The 26,355-nt window shown below is 67.7% G+C and overlaps 2 protein-coding genes across 2 annotated transcripts in view; one reads left to right on the plus strand and one right to left on the minus strand.

Moving 5' to 3' along the window:
- LOC137458948 (immunoglobulin superfamily containing leucine-rich repeat protein-like) overlaps positions 1-181 on the plus strand; it is a 2,604-nt gene extending 2,423 nt beyond the window's left edge. Inside the window, exon 3 of the mRNA XM_068170237.1 lies at positions 60-181. Within this exon, the coding sequence (XP_068026338.1) occupies positions 60-181 (122 nt within the window). The remainder of the gene's footprint in view (positions 1-59) is intronic.
- Positions 182-988: 807 nt separating this feature from the next.
- On the minus strand, positions 989-25,895 carry STRA6 (signaling receptor and transporter of retinol STRA6). Its single transcript, XM_068170238.1, has 13 exons — positions 25,828-25,895; positions 23,718-23,889; positions 19,552-19,637; positions 19,304-19,443; positions 17,913-18,079; positions 17,491-17,616; positions 15,306-15,373; positions 15,127-15,203; positions 5,061-5,122; positions 4,079-4,259; positions 2,500-2,575; positions 2,248-2,381; positions 989-1,104 (listed from the first exon to the last, which is right to left on the minus strand). The coding sequence occupies exons 2-13, from the start codon at positions 23,826-23,828 to the stop codon at positions 989-991; spliced, it is 1,344 nt and encodes a 447-aa protein (XP_068026339.1). The 5' UTR covers positions 23,829-23,889; positions 25,828-25,895.
- Positions 25,896-26,355: the final 460 nt, after the last annotated feature.

The raw sequence follows: 26,355 nt of genomic DNA on the forward strand, positions 1-26,355 counted from the left end.
CAGAACCACTTCCTGCAGCCTCTCCCTCCAGGGCTTCTCTCCCTGTGGCTCCTTCCTAGGTCTCCTCATCCAGCAAGTGATCTTCTTCATCTGCTCAGTGGGATTCACCTTCCTCCTCGTCATCCCCCTCCAGTCTGGCACCAGCAGCCCCCTCCTCAGAGTCATTCAGACCATGTGGTGAGAGCTCCCCCAGCCCCCTGGGGGGTCCCATGGCCACATCCCTGCTGCATCTGAGGGTGTCAAGGGGAGGCTCTGCCTTGGCCTCCTGCTGGGGAGGGAGTCCCTGCTTGGGATGCAGGATGGTGTCCCAGAACCATAGGGTGGGTTGGAAGGGACCCTGCAGGTCATCTGCTCCCCAGCCCCCCCTGCCTTGGTGTAGGGGGGCAGGACCCCTTCCCCCCAGGGCAGGGGACTCAAGGCCCTGCCCCAACCTTCCTCCTCCCTCCCTGACACCCCAGAGCAGAGGGGCAGGATCCTCTCCCTCCACCTCTGCCAATGGGCACTGGCAGCTCAGCTGCCCTTGGCCTTCTGGGCTGCCAGTGCCCATTGCTGCCCTCCCTGGCCCAGGCCTCATTCCTGCCCCCCTCAGAGCTCTCCCAGACCCCTATCCCTCCCTCACCCCCTCCAAAGTCCCTCCCCAGCTTGCTTGCAGCCCCCTGCAGCTCCTGGAAGGCCACCAGAAGGTCTCCTGGGAGCCTTCTCCTCTCCAGCCTGCACAACCCCAACTCCCTCAGGCTGTGCTCACAGCAGAGCAGCTCCAGCCCTCTGCTCCTCCTCCTGGCCCTGCTCTGGACACCTTCCAGCCCCTCCAGATCCTTCCTGGCACAGAGGCTCCAGAGCTGGCCCCAGAGCTCCAGCTGTGGTCTCAGCAGAGTGGAGCAGAGGGGCAGAATCCCCTCCCTGCCCTGCTGGCCACACTTCTCTTGCTGCAGCCCAGGCTCTGCTTGGCTCTCTGGGCTGCAGGAGCACTTTGCAAGGGGCTCTGGTGTCAGAGCAGCAGCAGCAGCTCTGGTTCCTCCTGCTCCAGCTTGTGCTCCACCTCCCTGCTTGGTTTCCAGGGCTTGAAACCCAGGAGTGTTGAGCAGGAGGAGGGTTCCTGGCAGCCTGGAGGGGTGCAGCCAGCCCTGATGGGGCTGTGCCAAGTGCTGGGGTGCTCAAAGGCAAGCTGGCAAATGGCTGTGAGGAGCTCCTGGGCTGCTGCCCAGCTCCTACCTCCACACTGACCTCTCCAACTTGCCTGGAAAATTAGGTTTGCCCTCCCCAGGGGTGGTCTCCAGCAGCCCTGGTGGCCTTTCCCTGCCCCTTCCATCACCTCACCCCCCAAGCTTGGACACCTCTGGCTGCTGCTGGGGTTGGGGCTTGCACACACAACACAGCAGCCACTGCCTGCAATCACCTCCCACTGGGGAGGAGAGGCCTTCAAATGCCCCCAGACTGTGGTGGGAGGAAGGTTTCAACCCCCTCTGAGGTTCTCCACCCCCCCCATGGGGTGGTGGAGCCCTCCCTGTCTGGGAGCCCCAAGCTAAGCTGGGGAGGTTGGAGCAGCTGGGCTGGGAAAGAGCAGGACCAGAAGAGCCATCCAGCCCTGTGCCCAAGATGCTGCCACAGCTTCTCAGAGGGAAACATCTGGGTTGGACCCAAACTAAGGCAACATTTCCCCTTCCCCCCCTTCTCCTTCTTGTCTTTGATCCTCCCAAGCCATGTGGTCCTACAGCCCCTGCCTGCAATCACCTCCCACTGGGGAAGAGAGGCCTTCAAATGCCTCCAGACCGTGGTGGGGAAGAAGGTTTCAACCCCCTCTGAGGTTCTCCACTGCCCCCCATGGGGTGGTGGAGCCCTCCCTGTCTGGGAGCCCCAGGCTGTGCTGGGGAAGGTGGAGATGGGAAGAGCAGGACCAGGGGAACCGCCCAGCCCCCGCGCCCGAGATGCTGCCACAGCTTCTCAGAGGCACACATCTGGCTTGGGTCCAAGACCAGGCAACATCTTCCCTTCCTCCCCCCAAGCCCTCTCCCCTCCCTCCCTGCTGTCCCTGCCCCCTCCCCAGCAGCCCTTTGCTCCTGCAGAAGGCCAGAGGCTGTGGCTGGGGGAAAAGAGAAGCAGAAGCCTGCCAGCTGGCCCTCTGTGAACCGGGAGGGGGAGGGAGGGGGGGGGAGGGAAAAAAGGGAGAAAGGAGGGTGGGTGGTGCAAGGAGGGGGTCCCCCACCCGTGCAGCCCCCCTCCTGCCCCCCACCCCCCAGCCTCCCTTACCCAGGCAGGTGAAGGCTGTCTGGAAGGCGGCGAAGCTCATCCAGCAGGCGACGGCTCGCCGGGAGGGGCGCAGGATGTGGGCGGTGTAGAAGACATCCAGCACAGCCCCTTGGTACAGGGCCCTCAGGTTGGTCCTGGGGAGGGGACAGAGAGCCAGCTGCAACCCCCCCACCCCCAGATCAAGGGGAAAAAGCAGGGGAGGACCCCCCCTCCCCCCCCCAGAATTCAACCCCCTTCCCTCCCCATCCCTACCTGTGCATCACCAGCGTCCTCAGCAGCATGGCACAGGTGAGCAGGCAGCACAGCACCAGAGAGCAGATGTAGCACACTGGGGGGGAGGAAGGAGCAGGTGAGGGCTGGGGGCAGCACCCCCCAACAAGGGAATCTTCTTGGCAAGCAGCTCTGAGGGGTGGGGATGCAGGGATGGATGCTCAGCCTGGAGAGAAGGCTCCCAGGAGACCTTCTGGTGGCCTTCGAGGAGCTGCAGGGGGCTGCAAGCAAGCTGGGGAGGGACTTTGGAGGGGGTGAGGGAGGGATAGGGGTCTGGGAGAGCTCTGAGGGGGGCAGGAATGAGGCCTGGGCCAGGGAGGCAGCAATGGGCACTGGCAGCCCAGAAGGCCAAGGGCAGCTGAGCTGCCAGTGCCCATTGGCAGAGGTGGAGGGAGAGGATCCTGCCCCTCTGCTCTGGGGTGTCAGGGAGGGATAGGAGTGGGGGGGGCTGGAGCAGCACTAGAAGTGGGGAGCTTGAGCTTGGCTGTGAGGAAGAAGTTGTTGGCCAGGAGGGTGGTGAGAGCCTGGCAGTGGCTGCCCAGGGAGGTGGTGGAAGCCTCCTGCCTGGAGGTGTTTGCAACCAGGCTGGAGGTGGCTGTGAGCAAGCTGCTGTGGTGTGAGGTGTCCCTGGGCATGGCAGGGGGCTGGAGCTGGCTGAGCCCTGAGCTCCCTTCCAGCCCTGACAGCAGCAGCCCAAGCTCAGGATCAGCTCAGCTCTCAAGGTTTCCAGCAGGCAAACACAACCTGCTTGGTTCTGTGATTCCATGATTCTAGGTCCCCCTTGTCCCTGCTCTCCCTTCAGCAGTTGGAACCCAGCTCCAGCCAAAGCCTCTCCCCCTGCCCTAGACTCTCCACTCTCACTACTGGACTTGGTGTTCCTGAGGCTCTTTCCCAACCTGGATGGATCTCTGGGACCTCTTTGGAATGGAATGGAATAGAATAGGTTGGGAAAGAGCTCAGAGCTGATCAAGTCCAAGCTGTCACCCAGCACCTCCTGACAGCTCAACCATGGCTCCAAGGGCCACATCCAATCCCCTCTGCAACACCTCCAGCCATGGGGACTCCACCACCTCCCTGGGCAGCACAGCCCAAGGGCCAATTCCTCTTGCTGCCAACAACTTTCTCCTCCCCTCCAGCCTCAACCTCCCCTGGCACAGCTGCAGACTGTGTCCTCTTCTTCTGGGGCTGCTTGCCTGCCTGGCACAAGAGACCAACCCCCAGCTGGTGACAACCTCCCTGCAGGCAGTTGCAGAGAGCAAGAAGGTCTCCCCTGAGCCTCCTCTTCTGCAGGCTAAGCAAGCCCAGCTCCCTCAGCCTCTCCTCCCAGGGCTGTGCTCCAGACCCCTCCCCAGCCTCCTTGCCCTTCTCTGGACACCTTCAAGTCTCTCAATGGCCTTCTGAAACTGAGGAGCCCAGAGCTGGACACAGGACTCAAGCTGTGGCCTGAGCAGTGCTGAGCCCAGGGCACAATCACCTCCCTGCTCCTGCTGGCCACACTCCTCCTGAGCCAGGGCAGGAGCCCCTGCCCTGCTGGGGGGGCAGGAGCTGGCTGGCCACTCACCTTCCAGCGCCCACAGGTAGTGCCTGACGGTGCTGAGCTCCCTCTCCATGTCGCTGGGCACCGCAGGGCTGGCTGAGGGCACCAGGCCGAACTGCACCAGCAGCACCACGATGTCCTTCGTCATCCCTGCCCTCACGATCTGCAGGCTGGGGATGACAGCCACCAGCAGCAGCAGGGCCACCTGGGGGGAGCAGGGCCCCCTCAGCTCTGGCTCACCAGCACCTTGCACTTTAGAGCTCACTGAGGCTAAGCTTAGGAGGACTGGAGGCACCGGGCTGGGGGCTGCAGCTCGGCCAAGGGGGTGGGAATGCCTCCAGGCCCTGGGCCAGGGAGCCAGCAATGGGCACTGGCAGCCCAGAAGGCCAAGGGCAGCTCAGCTGCCCTTGGCCTTCTGGGCTGCCAATGCCCATTGCCAGAGGTGGAGGGAGAGGATCCTGCCCCTCTGCTCTGGGGTGTCAGGGAGGGATGGAGCAGCACTAGAAGTGGGGAGCTGGAGCTTGGCTGTGAGGAAGAAGTTGTTGGCCAGGAGGGTGGTGAGAGCCTGGCCCAGGCTGCCCAGGGAGGTGGTGGAAGCCTCCTGGCTGGAGGTGTTTGCAGCCAGGCTGGAGGTGGCTGTGAGCAAGCTGCTGTGGTGTGAGGTGTCCCTGGGCATGGCAGGGGCTTGGAGCTGGCTGAGCCCTGAGCTCCCTTCCAGCCCTGCCAGCTCTGTGGTTCTGTGCATCCTGTGAGGAGCAACTTCTGCTCTGGGAGGCTCCCCAGAGCCCTGGAGCAGGCTGCCCAGAGAGGTTGTGGAGCCTCCTGCTCTGGAGCCTTTCCAGCACCTGTGTGACCTGTGCTGGATTCTCTGCTCCTGCTCTGGCACAGGGGTTGGAGTGGGTGATCTCCAGAGGTCCCTTCCAGCCCCTCACATCCTGGGAGCTGTGCTCCTGGGGCCAGGAGGGTCGGGAGGGAGCTGTGGTTGGGGTTTGAACCTCAGCCTCACCTGGTAGACGGCGATCAGAGCCGTGGTCAGGGAGAGGAGCAGCTTCAGGGGGATCCGGAAGCCTGCAGGGCAGAGTTGGGAGCTGCTTGGGGTGGGGAGGGGCTGGGAGGGGGTGGGGAGGGCTGCAGGTCCACCCCAGCCCTGCAGGCAGCCCAGAGGCCCCGCTGGCTGCACTGGGACAGAGCTCATTGGGCTGGCCCCGGGGAGCCCTGCCGGGGTGGCAGAGCTCTCTCCTTGGGCTGTCTGCTCCTCCTTCCTCCTCCTCCTCTCCCAACAGCCAGGGGAGCTTTGAGCACCCACAGCACTGCAGCCCAGCAGCCTGCTGCCTGGGGAGACACAGCCCTGGTGGTGCCACCCCCTGGCACAGCCCTCTGGCCTCTCCCATCGGCACAGGGCACCAGGAGGCTCCAGGGCTGGCTGCCCAGAGCTGGTGGAGCCTCCTCCTCTGCAGAGACTCCAACACCAACCTGGGCAGTGCAGCCCTGGGCAAGGCAGCCCTGGGCAAGGCAGCTCGGGGCAGGGCAGCCCTGGGTAAGGCCTGAGGCAGCCTGGCAGGGCTGATGCCCAGGGGCCCCTCCCAGCCCCCACCCTGCTGGCACCGCGGGGGAAGTCCCGAGGGGCATTTCCCTGCCCCCCTCTAGGCCTTCTCTTAGCACAGCCTCAGGCTGCAGGAGAAGCACAACCTGTGCCTGAGCATCACTGCCTCAGCCCAGGCTCCACCTCCCCAGCCCAGGCTCCGTCTCCCCAGCCCAGGCTCCTTCCCCCAGCCCAGGCTCCGTCTCCCCAGCCCAGGCTCCACCTCCCCAGCCCAGGCTCCGTCTCCCCAGCCCAGGCTCCTTCCCCCAGCCCAGGCTCCGTCTCCCCAGCCCAGGCTCCTTCCCCCAGCCCAGGCTCCATCTCCCCAGCCCAGGCTCCACCTCCCCAGCCCAGGCTCCGTCTCCCCAGCCCAGGCTCCTTCCCCCAGCCCAGGCTCCGTCTCCCCAGCCCAGGCACCTTCCCCCCAGCCCAGGCTCCGTCTCCCCAGACCAGGCTCCGTCCCCCCAGCCCGGGCTCCGTCTCCCCAGCCCGGGCTCCTTCCCCCCAGTCCAGGCTCCTTCCCCCCCAGCCCAGGCTCCGTCCCCCCCAGCCCAGGCTCCGTCTCCCCAGACCAGGCTCCGTCCCCCCAGCCCAGGCTCTGTCTCCCCAGACCAGGCTCCGTCCCCCCAGACCAGGCTCCGTCTCCCCAGCCCAGGCTCCTTCCCCCCAGCCCAGGCTCCGTCTCCCCAGCCCAGGCTCCGTCCCCCCAGACCAGGCTGCACCTCCCCAGCCCAGCTGCACCTCCCCAGCCCAGCTGCACCTCCCCAGCCCAGGCTCCGTCTCCCCAGCCCAGGCTGCACCTCCCCAGCCCAGCTGCACATCCCCAGGCCAGGCTCCATCCCCCCAGCCCAGGCTCCGTCCCCCCAGCCCAGGCTCCGTCTCCCCAGCCCAGGCTCCGTCTCCCCCAGCCCAGGCTCCTTCCCCCCAGACCAGGCTCCGTCCCCCCAGCCCAGGCTCCTTCCACCCAGCCCAGGCTCCGTCTCCCCAGCCCAGGCTCCTTCCCCCCAGCCCAGGCTCCTTCCCCCCAGCTCAGGCTCCGTCCCCCCCAGCCCAGGCTCCTTCCCCCCAGTCCAGGCTCCTTCCCCCCAGCCCAGGCTCCGTCCCCCCAGCCCAGGCTCCATCTCCCCAGCCCAGGCTCCACCTCCCCAGCCCAGGCTCCGTCTCCCCAGCCCAGGCTCCTTCCCCCAGCCCAGGCTCCTTCCCCCAGCCCAGGCTCCGTCTCCCCAGCCCAGGCTCCTTCCCCCAGCCCAGGCTCCGTCTCCGCAGCCCAGGCTCCTTCCCCCCAGCCCAGGCTCCGTCTCCCCAGACCAGGCTCCTTCCCCCCAGCCCAGGCTCCGTCTCCCCAGAGCAGACTCCTTCCCCCCAGCCCAGGCTCCTTCCCCCCAGCCCAGGCTCCTTCCCCCCAGCCCAGGCTCCTTCCCCCCAGACCAGGCTCCATCTCCCCAGACCAGGCTCCGTCTCCCCAGACCAGGCTCCTTCCCCCCAGCCCGGGCTCCGTCCCCCCAGGCCGGGCTCCGTCTCCCCAGCCCAGGCTCCATCTCCCCAGACCAGGCTCCGTCTCCCAAGCCCAGGCTCCTTCCCCCCAGACCAGGCTCCGTCCCCCCCAGACCAGGCTCCATCTCCCCAGCCCAGGCTCCTTCCCCCCAGCCCAGGCTCCGTCTCCCCAGCCCAGGCTCCTTCCCCCCAGCCCAGGCTCCGTCTCCCCAGCCCAGGCTCCGTCCCCCCAGCCCAGGCTCCGTCCCCCCAGCCCAGGCTCCGTCTCCCCAGCCCAGGCTCCGTCCCCCCAGCCCAGGCTCCGTCCCCCCAGCCCAGGCTCCGTCTCCCCAGCCCAGGCTCCTTCCCCCCAGACCAGGCTCCGTCCCCCCAGCCCAGGCTCCGTCTCCCCAGCCCAGGCTCCTTCCCCCCCAGCCCAGCCTCCGTCTCCCCAGCCCAGGCTCCGTCCCCCCAGCCCAGGCTGCAACTCCCCAGCCCAGGCTCCTTCCCCCCAGCCCAGGCTCCGTCTCCCCAGCCCAGGCTCCATCCCCCCAGACCAGGCTCCGTCTCCCCAGCCCAGGCTCCGTCCCCCCAGACCAGGCTCCGTCTCCCCAGCCCAGGCTCCGTCTCCCCAGCCCAGGCTCCTTCCCCCCAGCCCAGGCTCCTTCCCCCCAGCCCTGGCTCCGTCTCCCCAGCCCAGGCTCCTTCCCCCCAGCCCAGCCTCCGTCTCCCCAGCCCAGGCTCCGTCCCCCAGCCCAGGCTGCAACTCCCCAGCCCAGGCTGCAACTCCCCAGCCCAGGCTGCAACTCCCCAGCCCAGGCTCCTTGCCCCCAGCCCAGGCTCCGTCTCCCCAGCCCAGGCTCCGTCCCCCCAGCCCAGGCTGCAACTCCCCAGCCCAGGCTCCTTCCCCCCAGCCCAGGCTCCGTCTCCCCAGCCCAGGCTCCATCCCCCCAGCCCAGGCTCCGTCCCCCCAGACCAGGCTCCGTCTCCCCAGCCCAGGCTCCTTCCCCCCAGCCCAGGCTCCTTCCCCCCAGCCCAGGCTCCGTCTCCCCAGCCCAGGCTCCTTCCCCCCAGCCCAGCCTCCGTCTCCCCAGCCCAGGCTCCGTCCCCCCAGCCCAGGCTGCAACTCCCCAGCCCAGGCTCCTTCCCCCCAGCCCAGGCTCCGTCTCCCCAGCCCAGGCTCCGTCCCCCCAGCCCAGGCTCCACCTCCCCAGCCCAGGCTCCGTCTCCCCAGCCCAGGCTCCGTCCCCCCAGCCCAGGCTCCGTCCCCCCAGCCCAGGCTCCTTCCCACCAGCCCAGGCTCCGTCTCCCCAGCCCAGGCTCCTTCCCCCCAGCCCAGGCTCCTTCCCCCCAGCCCAGCCTCCGTCTCCCCAGCCCAGGCTCCATCCCCCCAGCCCAGGCTGCAACTCCCCAGCCCAGGCTGCAACTCCCCAGCCCAGGCTCCTTCCCCCCAGCCCAGGCTCCGTCTCCCCAGCCCAGGCTCCGTCCGCCAAGCCCAGGCTCCATCCCCCCAGCCCAGGCTCCACCTCCCCAGCCCAGGCTCCATCCCCCCAGACCAGGCTCCATCCCCCCAGCCCAGGCTCCATCCCCCCAGCCCAGGCTCCGTCTCCCCAGGCCAGGCTCCGTCTCCCCAGGCCAGGCTCCGTCTCCCCAGGCCAGGCTCCTTCCCCCCAGCCCAGGCTCCATCCCCCCAGCCCAGGCTCCGTCTCCCCAGCCCAGGCTCCTTCCCCCCAGCCCAGGCTCCGTCTCCCCAGACCAGGCTCCTTCCCCCCAGCCCAGGCTCCGTCCCCCCAGCCCAGGCTCCGTCTCCCCAGCCCAGGCTGCACCTCCCCAGCCCAGGCTCCATCCCCCCAGACCAGGCTCCGTCCCCCCAGACCAGGCTGCACCTACCCGGGCCCAGGCTCCATCCCCCCAGCCCAGGCTCCATCTCCCCAGACCAGGCTCCATCCCCCCAGACCAGGCTCCGTCTCCCCAGACCAGGCTGCACCTCCCCAGCCCAGGCTGCACCTCCCCAGCCCAGGCTCCGTCCCCCCAGACCAGGCTCCGTCCCCCCAGACCAGGCTCCTTCTCCCCAGCCCAGGCTCCTTCCCCCCAGCCCAGGCTCCGTCTCCCCAGCCCAGGCTCCTTCCCCCCAGCCCAGGCTCCGTCTCCCCAGCCCAGGCTCCGTCCCCCCAGCCCAGGCTCCATCCCCCCAGCCCAGGCTCCACCTCCCCAGCCCAGGCTCCATCCCCCCAGCCCAGGCTCCATCCCCCCAGGCCAGGCTCCGTCCCCCCAGAGCAGCTGCACATCCCCAGGCCAGGCTCCATCCCCCCAGGCCAGGCTCCGTCTCCCCAGCCCAGGCTCCATCTCCCAAGCCCAGGCTCCTTCCCCCCAGCCCAGGCTCCGTCTCCCCAGACCAGGCTCCTTCCCCCCAGCCCAGGCTCCTTCCCCCCAGCCCAGGCTCCGTCTCCCCAGACCAGGCTCCTTCCCCCAAGCCCAGGCTCCGTCCCCCCAGACCAGGCTGCACCTACCCGGGCCCAGGCTCCATCCCCCCAGGCCAGGCTCCGTCCCCCCCAGACCAGCTGCACATCCCCAGGCCAGGCTCCATCCCCCCAGGCCAGGCTCCGTCTCCCCAGCCCAGGCTCCATCTCCCCAGACCAGGCTCCTTCCCCCCAGCCCAGGCTCCGTCTCCCCAGCCCAGGCTCCATCCGCCCAGCCCAGGCTCCACCCCCCCAGACCAGGCTCCATCCCCCCAGACCAGGCTCCGTCCCCCCAGACCAGGCTCCGTCTCCCCAGACCAGGCTCCTTCCCCCCAGCCCAGGCTCCGTCCCCCCAGACCAGGCTCCGTCTCCCCAGACCAGGCTGCACCTCCCCAGCCCAGGCTGCACCTCCCCAGCCCAGGCTCCGTCCCCCCAGCCCAGGCTCCGTCCCCCCAGCCCAGGCTCCGTCCCCCCAGCCCAGGCTGCACCTCCCCAGCCCAGGCTCCGTCCCCCCAGACCAGGCTCCGTCCCCCCAGCCCAGGCTTCGTCTCCCCAGGCCAGGCTCCGTCCCCCCAGCCCAGGCTGCACCTCCCCAGCCCAGGCTCCATCCCCCCAGACCAGCTGCACATCCCCAGCCCAGGCTCCATCTCCCCAGACCAGGCTCCAACCCCCCAGACCAGGCTCCAACCCCCCAGACCAGGCTCCGTCTCCCCAGCCCAGGCTCCGTCCCCCCAGCCCAGGCTGCACCTCCCCAGCCCAGGCTCCATCCTCCCAGACCAGGCTCCGTCCCCCCAGCCCAGGCTCCGTCCCCCCAGACCAGCTGCACATCCCCAGCCCAGGCTCCATCTCCCCAGACCAGGCTCCAACCCCCCAGACCAGGCTCCAACCCCCCAGACCAGGCTCCAACCCCCCAGCCCAGGCTCCGTCTCCCCAGCCCAGGCTCCGTCCCCCCAGCCCAGGCTGCACCTCCCCAGCCCAGGCTCCATCCCCCCAGGCCAGGCTGCACCTCCCCAGCCCAGCCTCCATCCCCCCAGCCCAGGCTCCGTCTCCCCAGCCCAGGCTCCGTCCCCCCAGACCAGGCTCCGTCCCCCCAGACCAGCTGCACATCCCCAGGCCAGGCTCCATCCCCCCAGCCCAGGCTCCATCTCCCAAGCCCAGGCTGCACCTCCCCAGCCCAGGCTCCATCTCCCCAGCCCAGCTGCACCTCCCCAGCCCAGGCTCCATTCCCCCAGGCCAGGCTCCGTCTCCCCAGCCCAGGCTCCATCCCCCCAGACCAGGCTCCGTCCCCCCAGACCAGGCTCCGTTCCCCCAGCCCAGGCTCCTTCCCCCCAGCCCAGGCTCCTTCCCCCTAGGCCAGCTGCACCTCCCCAGCCCAGGCTCCACCTCCCCAGCCCAGGCTCCGTCCCCCCAGCCCGGGCTCAGTCCCCCTAGCCCGGGCTCAGTTCCCCTAGCCCGGGCTCCATTCCCCCAGCCCAGGCTTCTTCCCCCCAGCCCAGGCTCTGTCTCCCCAGCCCAGGCTCCGTCCCCCCAGACCAGGCTTTGTCCCCCCAGCCCAGGCTCCGTCTCCTCAGCCCAGGCTCCGTCCCCCCAGCCCAGGCTCCATCTCCCCAGCCCAGCTGCACCTCCCCAGCCCAGCTGCACCTCCCCAGACCAGGCTCCACCTCCCCAGACCAGGCTCCTTCCCCCCAGCCCAGCCTCCGTCTCCCCAGCCCAGCCTCCGTCCCCCCAGCCCAGGCGGCACCTCCCCAGCCCAGGCGGCACCTCCCCAGCCCAGGCTCCGTCCCCCAAGCCCAGGCTCCGTCCCCCAAGCCCAGGCTCCGTCCCCCAAGCCCTGGCTGCACCTCCCCAGCCCAGGCTCCGTCTCCCCAGCCCAGGCTCCGTCCGCCCAGCCCAGGCTCCATCCCCCCAGCCCAGGCTCCGTCTCCTCAGCCCAGGCTCCGTCCCCCCAGACCAGGCTTTGTCCCCCCAGCCCAGGCTCCGTCTCCTCAGCCCAGGCTCCGTCCCCCCAGCCCAGGCTCCATCTCCCCAGCCCAGCTGCACCTCCCCAGCCCAGCTGCACCTCCCCAGACCAGGCTCCACCTCCCCAGACCAGGCTCCACCTCCCCAGCCCAGGCTCCTTCCCCCCAGCCCAGCCTCCGTCTCCCCAGCCCAGCCTCCGTCCCCCCAGCCCAGGCGGCACCTCCCCAGCCCAGGCGGCACCTCCCCAGCCCAGGCTCCGTCCCCCAAGCCCAGGCTCCGTCCCCCAAGCCCAGGCTCCGTCCCCCAAGCCCTGGCTGCACCTCCCCAGCCCAGGCTCCGTCTCCCCAGCCCAGGCTCCGTCCGCCCAGCCCAGGCTCCATCCCCCCAGCCCAGGCTCCGTCTCCTCAGCCCAGGCTCCATCCCCCCAGCCCAGGCTCTGTCTCCCCAGCCCAGGCTCCGTCCCCCCAGACCAGGCTCCGTCTCCTCAGCCCAGGCTCCGTCCCCCCAGCCCAGGCTCCATCTCCCCAGCCCAGCTGCACCTCCCCAGCCCAGCTGCACCTCCCCAGACCAGGCTCCACCTCCCCAGCCCAGGCTCCATCCCCCCAGCCCAGGCTCCATCTCCCCAGCCCAGGCTCCGTCCCCCCTGCCCAGCCTCCGTCCCCCCAGCCCAGCCTCCATCCCCCCAGGCCAGGCTCCGTCTCCCCAGCCCAGGCTCCGTCCACCCAGCCCAGGCTCCGTCCCCCCAGCCCAGGCTCCGTCTCCCCAGACCAGGCTCCGTCTCCCCAGACCAGGCTGCACCTCCCCAGCCCAGGCTGCACCTCCCCAGCCCAGGCTCCGTCCCCCCAGACCAGGCTCCAACCCCCCAGACCAGGCTCCAACCCCCCAGGCCAGGCTCCGTCCCCCCAGGCCAGGCTCCGTCCCCCCAGGCCAGGCTGCACCTCCCCAGGCCAGGCTCCATCCCCCCAGACCAGGCTCCGTCCCCCCAGCCCAGGCTCCGTCCCCCCAGACCAGCTGCACATCCCCAGCCCAGGCTCCATCCCCCCAGGCCAGGCTCCGTCCCCCCAGAGCAGCTGCACATCCCCAGGCCAGGCTCCATCCCCCCAGGCCAGGCTCCGTCTCCCCAGCCCAGGCTCCATCTCCCCAGCCCAGGCTCCTTCCCCCCAGCCCAGGCTCCGTCCGCCCAGCCCAGGCTCCATCCCCCCAGCCCAGGCTCCATCCCCCCAGCCCAGGCTCCGTCTCACCAGCCCAGGCTCCGTCCCCCCAGCCCAGGCTCCGTCTCCCCAGACCAGGCTCCGTCTCCCCAGCCCAGGCTCCGTCCCCCCAGCCCAGGCTCCTTCCCCCCAGCCCAGGCTCCGTCTCCCCAGTCCAGGCTCCGTCCGCCCAGCCCAGGCTCCATCCCCCCAGCCCAGGCTCCACCTCCCCAGACCAGGCTCCATCCCCCCAGACCAGGCTCCATCCCTCCAGACCAGGCTACATCCCCCCAGGCCAGGCTCCTTCCCCCCAGGCCAGGCTCCGGCCCCCCAGCCCAGGCTCCGTCTCCCCAGACCAGGCTCCTTCCCCCCAGACCAGGCTCCGTCCCCCCAGACCAGGCTCCGTCTCCCCAGACCAGGCTGCACCTCCCCAGCCCAGGCTCCGTCCCCCCAGACCAGGCTCCGTCCCCCCAGGCCAGGCTGCACCTCCCCAGCCCAGGCTGCACCTCCCCAGCCCAGGCTCCGTCCCCCCAGACCAGGCTCCGTCCCCCCAGGCCAGGCTCCGTCCCCCCAGGCCAGGCTCCGTCCCCCCAGGCCAGGCTCCGTCCCCCCAGCCCAGGCTGCACCTCCCCAGCCCAGGCTGCACCTCCCCAGACCAGGCTCCGTCCCCCCAGCCCAGGCTCCGTCCCCCCAGCCCAGGCTCCGTCTCCCCAGGCCAGGCTCCGTCTCCCCAGCCCAGGCTGCACCTCCCCAGCCCAGGCTCCATCCCCCCAGACCAGCTGCACATCCCCAGCCCGGGCTCCATCTCCCCAGACCAGGCTCCGTCCCCCCAGACCAGCTGCACTTCCCCAGCCCAGGCTCCATCTCCCCAGACCAGGCTCCAACCCCCCAGACCAGGCTCCAACCCCCCAGGCCAGGCTCCAACCCCCCAGGCCAGGCTCCGTCTCCCCAGCCCAGGCTCCATCCCCCCAGCCCAGGCTCCGTCCCCCCAGCCCAGGCTGCACCTCCCCAGCCCAGGCTCCATCCTCCCAGACCAGGCTCCGTCCCCCCAGTCCAGGCTCCGTCCCCCCAGCCCAGCTCCACATCCCCAGGCCAGGCTCCATCCCCCCAGGCCAGGCTCCGACTCCCCAGCCCAGGCTCCGTCTCCCCAGCCCAGGCTCCGTCCCCCCAGACCAGGCTCCGTCCCCCCAGACCAGCTGCACATCCCCAGGCCAGGCTCCATCCCCCCAGCCCAGGCTCCATCTCCCAAGCCCAGGCTGCACCTCCCCAGCCCAGGCTCCATCTCCCCAGCCCAGCTGCACCTCCCCAGCCCAGGCTCCATTCCCCCAGGCCAGGCTCCGTCTCCCCAGCCCAGGTTCCATCCCCCCAGACCAGGCTCCGTCCCCCCAGCCCAGGCTCCGTCCCCCCAGGCCAGCTGCACCTCCCCAGCCCAGGCTCCACCTCCCCAGCCCAGGCTCCGTCCCCCTAGCCCGGGCTCAGTCCCCCTAGCCCAGGCTCCATTCCCCCAGCCCAGGCTTCTTCCCCCCAGCCCAGGCTCTGTCTCCCCAGCCCAGGCTCCGTCCCCCCAGCCCAGGCTCCGTCCCCCCAGCCCAGGCTCCGTCCCCCTAGCCCGGGCTCAGTCCCCCTAGCCCGGGCTCCAGTCCCCCAGCCCAGGCTTCTTCCCCCCAGACCAGGCTTTGTCCCCCCAGACCAGGCTCCGTCTCCTCAGCCCAGGCTCCGTCCCCCCAGCCCAGGCTCCATCTCCCCAGCCCAGCTGCACCTGCCCAGCCCAGGCTCCACCTCCCCAGACCAGGCTCCACCTCCCCAGACCAGGCTCCTTCCCCCCAGCCCAGCCTCCGACCCCCAGCCCAGGCGGCACCTCCCCAGCCCAGGCGGCACCTCCCCTGCCCAGGCTCCTTCCCCCCAGACCAGGCTCCGTCTCCCCAGACCAGGCTCCGTCCCCCAAGCCCAGGCTCCGTCCCCCAAGCCCTGGCTGCACCTCCCCAGCCCAGGCTCCGTCTCCCCAGCCCAGGCTCCATCCCCCAAGCCCAGGCTCCGTCTCCCCAGCCCAGGCTCTGTCTCCCCAGCCCAGGCTCCGTCCCCCCAGCCCAGGCTCCGTCCCCCCAGCCCAGGCTCCGTCCCCCCAGCCCAGGCTGCACCTCCCCAGCCCAGGCTCCATCCCCCCAGCCCAGGCTCCACCTCCCAAGCCCAGGCTCCATCCCCAGCCCAGGCTGCACCTCCCCAGCCCAGGCTGCAGCATCCTGGGCAGCGCTGAGCTGTGCCAGGTGTTGGGGGCACAGCAGCCTCTGCCAGGGCAGAGATGCTGCAGGGCTGCAGCCAAGCAGGGCACTTGCTGGCCCCTGGGAGGGAGGGAGGCAGCAGCCTGGCTGCCAAGCTGCTCCCCCAGCCAAGGGCTCAGCCCCAGCCTACCTTCCTCAGGGGTGTAGATGTAGGAGCCTAGGTAAGCCTGCAGCCTCCCCAGGAGGCTCTCCTCCATCTTGGTGGAGCTGGGGGTGAAAGAAGGTGGTGAGAAGCATGGCCCTGGGGAGAGAAGATCCCTCTGCTCCCCCTGCTGCCCCAGGGCTGGTCTGCTGGGGGCAAATCTTTACCTGGCCTTCTGCAGGCGTTTGGCCAGGAGAGCCTTGAGGTACCTCTGGTAATAGCCTCCCCCTGCAGCCTGTGGGGAAGCAGCAACAATCATTGCCTGCAGAGGCTGAAGCAGAGCCTCCCTGGGGCAGGGCTTTTCCAGCCTGGAATCCTGGGGTCCTGTCACCCAGCTGCCCAGGCCCAGGCTGAGGTGGTTTGGGCGTGGGGAGGGGATTGGGGTGTGGGTAGGGGGTGAGCAGAGGGCTCTCAGCAGAGCCTCTCTGTCCAGCCCAGCAGCCCCAGGACCACAGAGTCATTTGTTTGGGCAGGAGAAGGAGCCCCAAGGGCATGGAGTCCAGAGGGTTCCCCCAGCACTGCCCAAGAGTCACATCCCCAGGCATCACATCTGCACTGGGGGGCTGGGGGTCTCCACCACCACCTTCCCCCCCTGGGCAGCCTGCTCCCAGGCATGCAGCCAAGAGATGTTTCCTACTGCCCAAGCACTAAAGGTCTGAGGCCACCACCTGGGCTTGGGGATCTTGGAGGTCTCTTCCGGCCTGGCTGAGTCTGTGATTGCCTCTTGCTCTGCCTGGGAGGGGACCCCAGCCCCACCTGCACCCCAAACCTCCTCCCAGGGAGCTGCAGAGGGCAAGGAGGTCTCCCCTCAGCCTTCCTTCTGCAGGCTGAGCACCCCCAGCTCCTTCAGCTGCCCCTCCCCCAGCCCTGCTCTCCAGCCCCTTCCCCACCTTCCTTGCCCTTCTCTGCCCCCCCTCCAGCATCTCAATGTCCTCCTTGGAGTGAGACCTTGCTCTGCTCCCCCCCTGGCCACCCTAGTGCCCCTCTGCAGGGGGTGTGGGTGCTGGGCTCCCAGCCCTGCCTTGGAGCCAGGGCAGGCAGCAAAGCTTCCAGCACCAAGGTGGAAATGAATCTTCCTTGTCCCTGGCAACAAAGCAGCCCCAAACCAGCCACAGCAGGGGGATGGAATGGGATGGAATGGGATTAACCAGGTTGGAAGAGACCTCAGAGAGCACCAAGTCCAACCTCTCACCCAGCACCATCTGATCAACTCAATCATGGCTCCAAGGGCCTCAGCCAGGCTCTTCCTAAACACCTCCAGCCATGGGGACTCCACCACCTCCCTGGGCAGCACAGCCCAAGGGCCAATTCCTCTTGCTGCCAACAACTTTCTCCTCCCCTCCAGCCTCAACCTCCCCTGGCACAGCTGCAGACTGTGTCCTCTTCTTCTGGGGCTGCTTGCCTGCCTGGCACAAGAGACCAACCCCCAGCTGGTGACAACCTCCCTGCAGGCAGTTGCAGAGAGCAAGAAGCTCTCCCCTGAGCCTCCTCTTCTGCAGGCTAAGCAAGCCCAGCTCCCTCAGCCTCTCCTCCCAGGGCTGTGCTCCAGACCCCTCCCCAGCCTCCTTGCCCTTCTCTGGACACCTTCAAGTCTCTCAATGGCCTTCTGAAACTGAGGAGCCCAGAGCTGGACACAGGACTCAAGCTGTGGCCTAAGCAGTGCTGAGCCCAGGGCACAATCACCTCCCTGCTCCTGCTGGCCACACTCTGCCTGCTGCAGGCCAGGATGCCCTTGGCCTTCTTGGCCCCCTGGGCACACTGCTGCCTCCTCTTCAGCTGCTCTCCACCACTCCCCCCAGCTCCCTCTCTGCCTGGCTGCTCTCAGCCACTCTGGCCCCAGCCTGCAGCACTGCCTGGGGTGGCTGAGGCCAGTGTGCAGAGCTTTCACCAGGATGTGTTCAGCCTCCTGCCAGCAGCTGCCCTTGGGGTCACTCCAGGCCACACTTGTTGGTTTGAAGTAGTTTTTTTCCCCTTGCCTCCTCTCCTCCCAACAAAGCCTTTCCAAAAGGGGCTGGGGGGATCATCCAGCCTGCTGGGCAAACAAGGCCACCCCAGTCCTGCCCTGAATGGGAGCCATTGATGCCTTAAGCCTCTTGTCCTAAGGAGTTTACTCCAAAGAGGGATTTTGGGCTCTTTGTTTCACCTCCCTCTTCCTCAAGCAGCGAGAGGCACACAGCCCTGACCCCTGCCCAGGCAGGGCTGGAGGGAGGCAGCTCCTGCCTGCTGCTGGAGCAAAGGGAAGGGCCTGGGGGAAGCTCAGCTGAGCCCAGTGCCCAAGGCAGGCTGAGGGGGGCTGCAAAGCAGGAAGGCTCCCCCCAGAGCACGCAGGTTCTCCCTGCAGACCTTCCTCACCTCCTGATCCAAGGCATCCTCCTGCCTGGTGAAGCTCCTGAGGAGCAGGGCTGGATACCAAAGGCTTAAAAGCAGGAGGCAGATGATGATGGGGATGGAAGAGAGGGTGGAGTAGTACCTGTATATCTGGGGAGAAGCAGAGAATGTCCCCTCAGAGGCCACCACCCCAGCCTGGGGGCTTGGGGTCCCCTCAGAGGCCACCACCCCAGCCTGGGGGCTTGGGTCACCTCAGCCTGGGGGTTTGGGTCCCCTCAGATGCCACCACCCCAGCCTGGGGGCTTGGGGTCCCCTCAGAGGCCACCACCCCAGCCTGGGGGCTTGGGTCACCTCAGAGGCCACTGCAGGGAGGTGAGGAGAAAGCCACTTGCAAGGCTGGGCAGCGCCAGCTGCCCCCACTCCTCCTCAGGCAGTGGGACACCTACCTTGGGGGACTGGGGGCAATCCACCTTCTGCCAGATGTGGACCAGGCAGTGGCACCAGGAGAGGAGGCAGCCCAGGAGGTAGCTGAGCCTGTGGCGGAGGGTGGCGCAGGCAGCCAGGGGATAATAGAAGGCAGGGTAGTAGAGCAGGGCCAGGATCTTCCAGTACTCTGTGGGGGGGAGGGGGGCAGGGGAGAGGAAGCAGCAGGAGAAGGCAGAGCCCTCAGTGTGGACAGCAGCACAGAACCATCAGGGCTGGAAGGGAGCTCAAGGCTCAGCCAGCTCCAACCCCCTGCCATGCCCAGGGACACCTCACACCACAGCAGCTTGCTCACAGCCACCTCCAGCCTGGCTGCAAACACCTCCAGGCAGGAGGCTTCCACCACCTCCCTGGGCAGCCTGGGCCAGGCTCTCACCACCCTCCTGGGGAAGGATTGCTTCCTCACTCCCATCCTAGCTGCCCTTGCCAGCCCTTGCCCACAGCCTTTTCTTCAGGGGGAAGATCCTACCCTGCCCCCAGCTTGCCCAGACCCAAGTGTTCCAGGACCTCACTCCCACCCTGGAGCCTGGCACCTCCCCAGCCCTTCCCCTGGCACAGCCTGAGCCCCAGGGGGCTCTGAGGACGCTGAGCTCATGGCCCTGCTGAGCTGATGCAGGAAGCTCTGTGGCTGCTGACCTCCCTGTGCCCCAGCTCTCCCCAGCCCCTTGGGGAAATCCCAGCCCTGGGGCAGGGAAAAGCCCCAGGGGAAGTTTTTCATCCTGCCCTCCACAGTGGTTTCCTCCTCCTTTCTTCAGCCCTTCCTCCCTCTCTCTTCAGCCCTTCCTCCCTCTCTCTTCAGCCCTTCCTCCCTCTCTCTTCCTTCCCTTCCTCCTCTCTCTTCAGCCCTCCCTCCCTCTCTCTTCAGCCCTCCCTCCCTCTCTCTTCAGCCCTCCCTCCCTCTCTCTTCCTTCCCTTCCTCCCTCTCTCTTCCTTCCCTTCCTCCCTCCCTCTCTCTTCAGCCCTTCCACCACGCAGGAGGCTCTCACCACCCTCCTGGCCAACAACTTCTTCCTCACAGCCAATCTCAAGCTCCCCACTTCTAGTGCTGCTCCAGCCCCCCCACTCCTATCCCTCCCTGACACCTCAGAGCAGAGGGGCAGGATCCTCTCCCTCCACCTCTGCCAATGGGCACTGGCAGCTCAGCTGCCCTTGGCCTTCTGGGCTGCCAGTGCCCATTGCTGCCTCCCTGGCCCAAGCCTGATTCCTGCCCCCCTCAGAGGTCTCCCAGACCCCTATCCCTCCCTCACCCCCTCCAAAGTCCCTCCCCCAGCTCTCCCCAACCCCCTGGCAGGAGCTGGGCTGAGCTGCCCAGCTGCTCAGGTGGTGCCCAGGGGCCAGGAGGGGCTCTCCTTACCCCGGCTGCTGTGTGAGGAGTGGGTGATGAAGGGCAGAGGGTCCTCATCCAGGACCAGGATGCAGAGGGAGGAGAAGAGGATGCCGAACACCGCAGCCACCACCCCCCGGTTGCCTTCGTCCTCCAGGAAGTTGGCTGGGCTGCAAGAGGGGGAGAAGGAGCCCCTGGGTGCCCTGCCTTCCCCCCCACACCCCCTGCCCCCCAGAGGGAGCAAGTGAGAGGCACCCATGGGGCAGGCTGCAGGGTACCTGAGCAGCCCTGGGACTCCCTTCCAGCAGCCGGGGTGGAGCCGTCGGCGTCTCACCAGCAGGGACAGGCCCAGGAGCACGGCCAGCTGCCAGAAACCCAACACAGGGAGCAATGAATGGATGGGGAGGGGGTCTGGGGGGGGGGAGGAGGAAGGGTCTGAGCCGTGCTGCTGTGCTGCTGCGCTGCTGTGCTGCTGTGCAGTGGGAGACTCCACCACCTCCCCCCCGCAAGGCTGGGAGCAGGGACAGGCAGGTCCCAGGCTGGGCTCTGAGCGCCTCAGAGGGACCAGGCTGGGGGGAAGGGAAGGGAAGGGATGAATCCAAGCCCTCCTCTGGCTGCTGGCATGAGACAAAGCCTGGAGATGGGCCAGGCCCTGCTTAGACCATCCCAGCTCAGCCCTGCTCCAGCTCCAGCTCCAGCTGAGGAGGCTGTGAGGGATGGCTGTGCTCTTGGGGGGGGCAGATGGGGGCAGGAGCCCAGCTGAAGGGACACCAAACCTGCCCCCTGGGGCAAGGTGACCCCAGCCTATGGGGGCCTTGGTACTCACAGAGACAGGGGCCATGCAGATGTGGTAGAGCCTGGGGGAGATGGTGGGGTCACAGTCTGGGATGGCACTGGGGAAAAAGGGCAAAGCACAGCTGCTGGGGTGGTGGTGCCCAGCTGCAGGGTGGCAGCAGAGGTTTCACTCAGGTGCTGAGAGCTTCCAAGGCCAAGGGTGAAGTCCCCATCACCAGATGACCTCAGGATCAAAAGGGAGAAGAGATAGCATTGGGAGTGCCCCCCCCCCCCAGGCTGATCCCTGCAGGGGCTGGGGGAACTTCCCTGCAGGTCCCAGGGTGCCAAGGAGATCAGCAGGGAGGGCTGAAGCCCCCTCTCAAGCCCTTCCACCCTGTGCCCATCCTGGCCCTGCCTCCCCAAGGGGGGGCAAAGCAGGGCTTGGCCTGGCTGCCTGAGCCCCCACACTCACCAAATGCCCCCTTGAGGGGCATCCCAGTGCCCTTCCCCTAGCCCCAGAGCTGGGGGGGCCTGGCAGAGGTGAGAGCTGCCCAGGGCCCCAGAGCCACGTCCCTGGGCAGCCCAAGGCCAGCTGAGCTGCAGCCCAGGCTTTGCTCTCGCTGCTTACCCCCTGGCCTCCATCACATCCCCTAATCTCGGCTTGGCCCAGGCTCTGCTGCTCTGCCCCAAGGCCAGCAGCTGCTGTGCCCAGCCAGGGGAACCCAACAGCAGGCAGCAAAGCTCTGTCCTGAGCAGCTCACCCCCCCAAGACCTGGGATTTGAAGGAGCCCCAAAACCTGCAGGGATGGAACCCCTGAGCCCCAAAACCTGCAGGGAGGGAACCCCTGAGCCCCCACAGCCTGCAGGGAGGGAACCCCTGAGCCCCACAGCCTGCAGGGAGGGAACCCCTGAGCCCCACAGCCTGCAGGGAGGGAACCCTTGAGCCCCATAGCCTGCAGGGAGGGAACCCCTGAGCCCCACAGCCTGCAAGGAGGGAACCCCCTGAGCCTCATAGCCTGCAGGGGAAGGGACCCCCCTGGGCCCCACAGCCTGCAGGGAGGGAACCCCTGAGCCCCCAAAACCTGCACAGAGGGAAGCCCCTGAGCCCCAAAACCTGCACAGAGGGAAGCCCCCTGAGCCCCATAGCCTGCAGGGAGGGGAAACCCTGAGAGCTCAGGGCTTTCCTGAAGCCATTCTGTACCCCCCCCAGGGCCTCTGCATCTCAATCCACAACCCTGAGAGCCTCAGGGCTTGCCTAAAGCCATTCTGACCCCCCCCCCCCCCCAGGGGCCTCAGCATCTGAATTCATAGCACCCAGGAGCTGTCAGGTGGGCAAAGCCCAGGGGCTTGCCTCCACCCCTCCCCTGCCCAGGGCTGGCTTGCAAAGGAGGACAGCCAGAGGGCAGCCTGAAGGTTGCTAGCAAGGTGTGGATCATGCAGAGGGACTTTGGTGGAGGGCAGCTGGGCTGGGCAAGGGGATTTCAAAGGCCTCTTTTGCAATGCAGAAGATGAAGGACCTGGGAGGAAGCCTTCAGGCTGCTGGGATCTCCTCCTGCTGGTCCTCAGGCTTAGGCTGCAGCCAGCTGAGAGATGTAAAAGCCACCCACGAGGGCTAAGTCAACAGAGGGACAATAGGTGCTGATAGATGGGCCCTGGGCTGCCCAGCCCAGTGGCTACACCTTGGATGAGTTGTCTTCATGCTCCATGCCTCAGTGTCCTCTCCCTGCTCCTCCTCCTCCTCCCCTTGGGAAGGGCTTGCAGCCAGGAGGGAGTGAAGTGCTGGGGGCCCTGCTGCAAGGCCTGGGGTCCTGGCCCCTGGGGCAAACACAGCTCTGCTCTTGCAAGTGTGCTTGGGTCAAGGAGTAGATCAAAGTGGGGGGAGGGGAGCTGGCACCCTCCCCCCCTGCAGCAGGACAGGGGCAGGGGGTGCCCTGCTGCAAGGCAGCTCCCTGGAGAAGGACCTGGGAGTGCTGGGGGGGGGGGGGGGGGGACAAGGGCCCCAGGGGTCCACAATGGGCACTCAGGGCCAGGAAGGCCAATGGGCCCCCTGGGGGTGCCTGAGGAAGAGTGTGGCCAGCAGGGCCAGGGAGGCTCTACTCCCTCTCTGCTCTGCCCCAGGGAGGACACATCTGAAGAGCTGTGTCCAGTGCTGGGGCTCCCCAGCTCCAGAGGGACAGGGAACTGCTGGAGAGAGTCCAGGGGAGGCTCCAGAGCTGCTCAGAGCCCTGGAGGAGCTCTGTGGGGAGCACCAAGCTGAGAGCACCAAGCTGAGAGCCTGGAGCAGAGCAGCCCCAGAGGGGAGCTGAGCAATGCTCAGCAAGAGATACAGGGTGGGGGGCAAGAGGCTGGAGCCAGGCTCTGCTCAGTGGTGCCCAGGGACAGGCCAAGGAGCAGGGGGCACAAACTGGAGCCCAGGAGGCTCCATCTGAGCAGGAGAGGAAACTTCTTTGGTGCGAGGGTGCTGGAGGCCTGGAGCAGGCTGCCCAGAGAGGTTGTGGAGTCTCCTGGTGTGGAGAGCTTCCAAACCTTCCCTTGTGCTGCTGGGCAGGCTGCTGTGAGTGCCCTGCTGTAGCAGGAAGGTTGGCCTGGATGGTGTCCCTAGGTCCCTGCCAGCTCCCACCATTCTGAGCCAATCTTTTGGTTTCTGAGCTCTCTTGTCTGGAGAGATCCCAACCCCCCCTGGGCATGGTGCTGCTGGGCAGGCTGCTGTGGGTGCCCTGCTCTGACAGAGGGGGAAGAAGTTGATCCCCAGAGGTCCTTTCCAACCCCCTGCACGCTGGGGTTCTGTGAGACCCACTGGTCCAGACCCCTGGGGAGGGAAGGAAGAGAACCCTGTGAGCCAGGTAGGAAAAAGCTGTGGAGGGTCACCATGCCATGCAGGGCCTTGGCTGAGCATCCCAGCCCTGCACCCTGCTGGGGTGCTCCTCTCTCCCAGCCAGAACCCCCAGAGAGCTGAGGGCACTGGGGGGGAAGTAGGGAGGGGGGGAGGCTAAGGCAGCTGAACCACTGGCAGGGTGGCATCCCCAGGGTGCTCCCAAACCCTGAAGCTTGGAGCCAGAGCAACCTCCCCTGGGCCTGCCAAGGCTTTGAGGGGGCAGGCAGCAGGTTAGCACCATGGCCTTCCCCCTGGCTTTTAGGGGAAACCCCAGAGCTGGCAGGGCTGGAGGGGACTCCAAGGCTCAGGCAGCTCCAACCCCCTGCCATGGGCAGGGACACCTCACACCACAGCAGCTTGCTCACAGCCACCTCCAGCCTGGCTGCAAACACCTCCAGGGCAGGAGGCTTCCACCACCTCCCTGGGCAGCCTGGGCCAGGCTCTCACCACCCCTCCTGGCCAACAACTTCTTCCTCACAGCCAATCTCCAGCTCCCCACTTGAGAGCTTTGCTCCATCCCCCCCAGGGGGAAAGAACTTCTGAGCAACACCCAAGTGCAACTAGCAGAGATGCTCCTGCCAGAAGCACCCTAAAGAAGTGAAGCCCTTGGAGGAGGCCAGCCCGAGCCTTTGGAACCCCCTACCCCCCAACTCCCAACCCCCCACCCCCCCCCCCAAATCAATCGGCTCTGCAGCAGGGAGGGAGGGCAGGCAGGAGGCTGGCAGCTGCCCAGGCTGAGCCGGGCAGGGGCAGGGGGGGCCGGGTGGCAGGCAGCAGCGGGGCTGGGACACTTACTCGTCCTGTGGCACTGCTGGCTCCGCGGCTTCGTAGATGTACCAGTCTGCCCCCGAGGTCATCGGAGTCCGGAGGAGCGTCCCGCAGCCCCCCGGAGCCGTTGGCTGCCATGGCCGTCCCCTTCCTTCCTCCCTCCCTCCGCAGGGCTGCCGAGAGGATGGCGAGAGGTAGCCTGGGGGCGCAAAGCGACCTGCGCTGCTCCCCGGGGAAGGCTTTGGAGCTGCCGGCCAAGGGGCTCCGTCTCCTCGGCTATACTCCCACAGCTGGGCGGGGGGGGGGGGAAAGCTTTCAACACCCAGCTGTGCCAGCTTTTATCTGGGCTGGGAGGGGAAGGGAGCAGCTTAGGACCCCCCCCCCCCCCCCCGTCCTCCCCTCCTCCCGGAGTGCTGAGGGCACACCTAAAGCCGTGTCCCCCCCCCCCGACCCACCTCCACCTCCCCCCCAGCCCCGGCCGCTCCCCGCCCGCCCGCCGAGGGCCACGGAGCCTTTGTTTGGGTTGGTTCCCAGCTCCTCCGCTCCAACCACCCCCCGAACGGGCGGCAAGGGTCAAGCGCTGGCCTCGGCAGCGCTGCCAGGGATTGAGCTCTCTCGGCGGCTGCGGGGGACTGCCTTGTCCCCGGGGTGTCCCCATCCTCCCCCGGCGCAGCGCCCGGCCCCAGGCGGGGAGATAAAACCTCAGCCCCTCGCTCCCTCTCTCCCGGTGGCACCGCAGAAAGGATTTGTCGCCCTGCCAGACCCAACAAGCTCTTGTTTCTCCTTCCCCCCCCCCCTTACTTTCCTGATGACTTTGGCCCCGGGGGCAGCCCCACACCCTCTGCTGCCGATCCGCGGCTCCGGCCCAAGGGCTGCGCCTCGGCTCGCAGCGGGGGGCAGTGCCCCACAGCTGCCCCCAAAGGCCAGGCAGCTCCAGCAGCCAACCCAAGGGCTGTGGGACGCCTCACCCTACGCCTCGGGGGTGTCACCAACCCTCCCCCCTAGAGCTGAGGATGGGCTCCGGGGTCCCTCTGAGGCGTGGAGCTTGTGCTGCTTTAGGGGGAGGGGGGGGGGGTGGTGGTGTCACCCCCGGCCTGAACCGAACGGTGGGGCTGGGGGGGGGAGAGGAGTGAGTCAGGCAGCAGCTTTGCTCCTCCAGGCTGCTGTTTGCACAGCTGCTGTTCACCAGGGGACCCCCGAAGGATGCTTCAAAGGGCTGCTCCCCTCCCCCCCCCCGCCCCCACCGCAGGGCTGTGGCCCTGCAGGGAGCCTTGGCTCTGGCACTTGGCACCACAGCCACACCGCTGCTCCTCTGGACCTGCCGGGCTGGCTGTGGCTCTCAGCGACCTGCTCTGCTGTGAGGGGTCCCTGCCCCAGGGCAGGGGGAGGGTTGGAAGTGGCATAGCCTCGAGGTCCCTTCCAGCCCTGACAATTCCATGCTTCTATGTCACATCCCCAGCCAGGCTTTGGGTCCCCCTCCGCCGGGGACTCCCTCTAGGTCAGGACATGAGCTCTGGCATCTTCAGCTCCCACCCCTCGGAGGCTAAAAGGAGGTTCCACCACCCAGCATCCAGCTCAGGTCAGGGTGACTCTACCACCACCACCCCTCCCCCCACAGCAGCACAAGCTCCGCGCCCCAGGGGGACCCCGGGGCCCACCCCTCACGGCGCCCATCGACTCTCCAGCCATCCCTTGGTTCTGCCTGCCTGGGGAAGCTGCTGTGAGCTCACCTCCCAGGAATGCAGCACTCCCCCTCCAAAGGTAGAAGGATGCCCGGGGAGTTCCCGGCGGTGTTCACACATCGGCAAGCCCCCCCACGCCCCCCCACCTCCCTGGGGGGTCACCAAAGGCTGCAGGGCTGGGAAGCTGGAGCTAGGCTTTAGGCAAAGCCAACCCTGCCAGCCTTGGCCCTGGGCAGCATCTCTCTGGGGGATGCCATTCCCCTCACCAACCACAGAATCAACCAGGTTGGAAAAGACCTCAGAGATCATCAAGCCCAAGCCAGCAGCACTGGGAGGGAAGAACCAGCTCCAAAAGCCACCGTGGGTTGCCCCTCTCACCTCACCCCGAGAGGGGCAAGCAGCAGAAAGCAAGGAGCTGCCTGCCCACCAGCTCAGGCAGGCAGCTTGGGACCCACCTCTGAAGGAGCCAGCAGTTGCCACCCTGCCAGTGGCCTTTGCAGCTGCTGAGGAGAGGGAGAGGGGAGAAGGAAGGGAGGGAGAAAGAAGGAAGGAGGGAGGAAGGGAGAAAGAAGGGAGATGGGAGAAAGGAGATGGGAAGAAGGAGATGGGAGAAGGAGGAAGGGAGAAAGGAGACGGCAGAAAGGAGATGGGAAGGGGGAAGGGAGAAGCGGGGAAGGGGAAGGGAGATGGGAGAAGGGAGGTGGGAGATGGGAGATGGGAGAAGGGGGAAGGGAGAAGGGAGAAAGGAGAAAGGAGAAGGGAGATGGGAGAAGGGAGATGGGAGATGGGAGAAGGGAGATGGGAGAAGGGAGATGGGAGAAGGGAGAAAGGAGATGGGAGAAGGGGAAAGGGAGAAGGGAGAAAGGAGAAGGGAGATGGGAGATGGGAGATGGGAGAAGGGAGATGGGAGAAGGAGGAAGGGAGAGGGGGAGAAGGAGGAAGGGAGAGGGGGAGAAGGAGGAAGGGAGAGGGGAGAAGGAGGA

Source organism: Melanerpes formicivorus, unplaced genomic scaffold (assembly GCF_026170545.1).
Source record: "Melanerpes formicivorus ecotype bairdi unplaced genomic scaffold, bMelFor1.0.p_v2 SCAF_297, whole genome shotgun sequence".
In the NCBI taxonomy this organism is placed as follows: domain Eukaryota; kingdom Metazoa; phylum Chordata; class Aves; order Piciformes; family Picidae; genus Melanerpes; species Melanerpes formicivorus.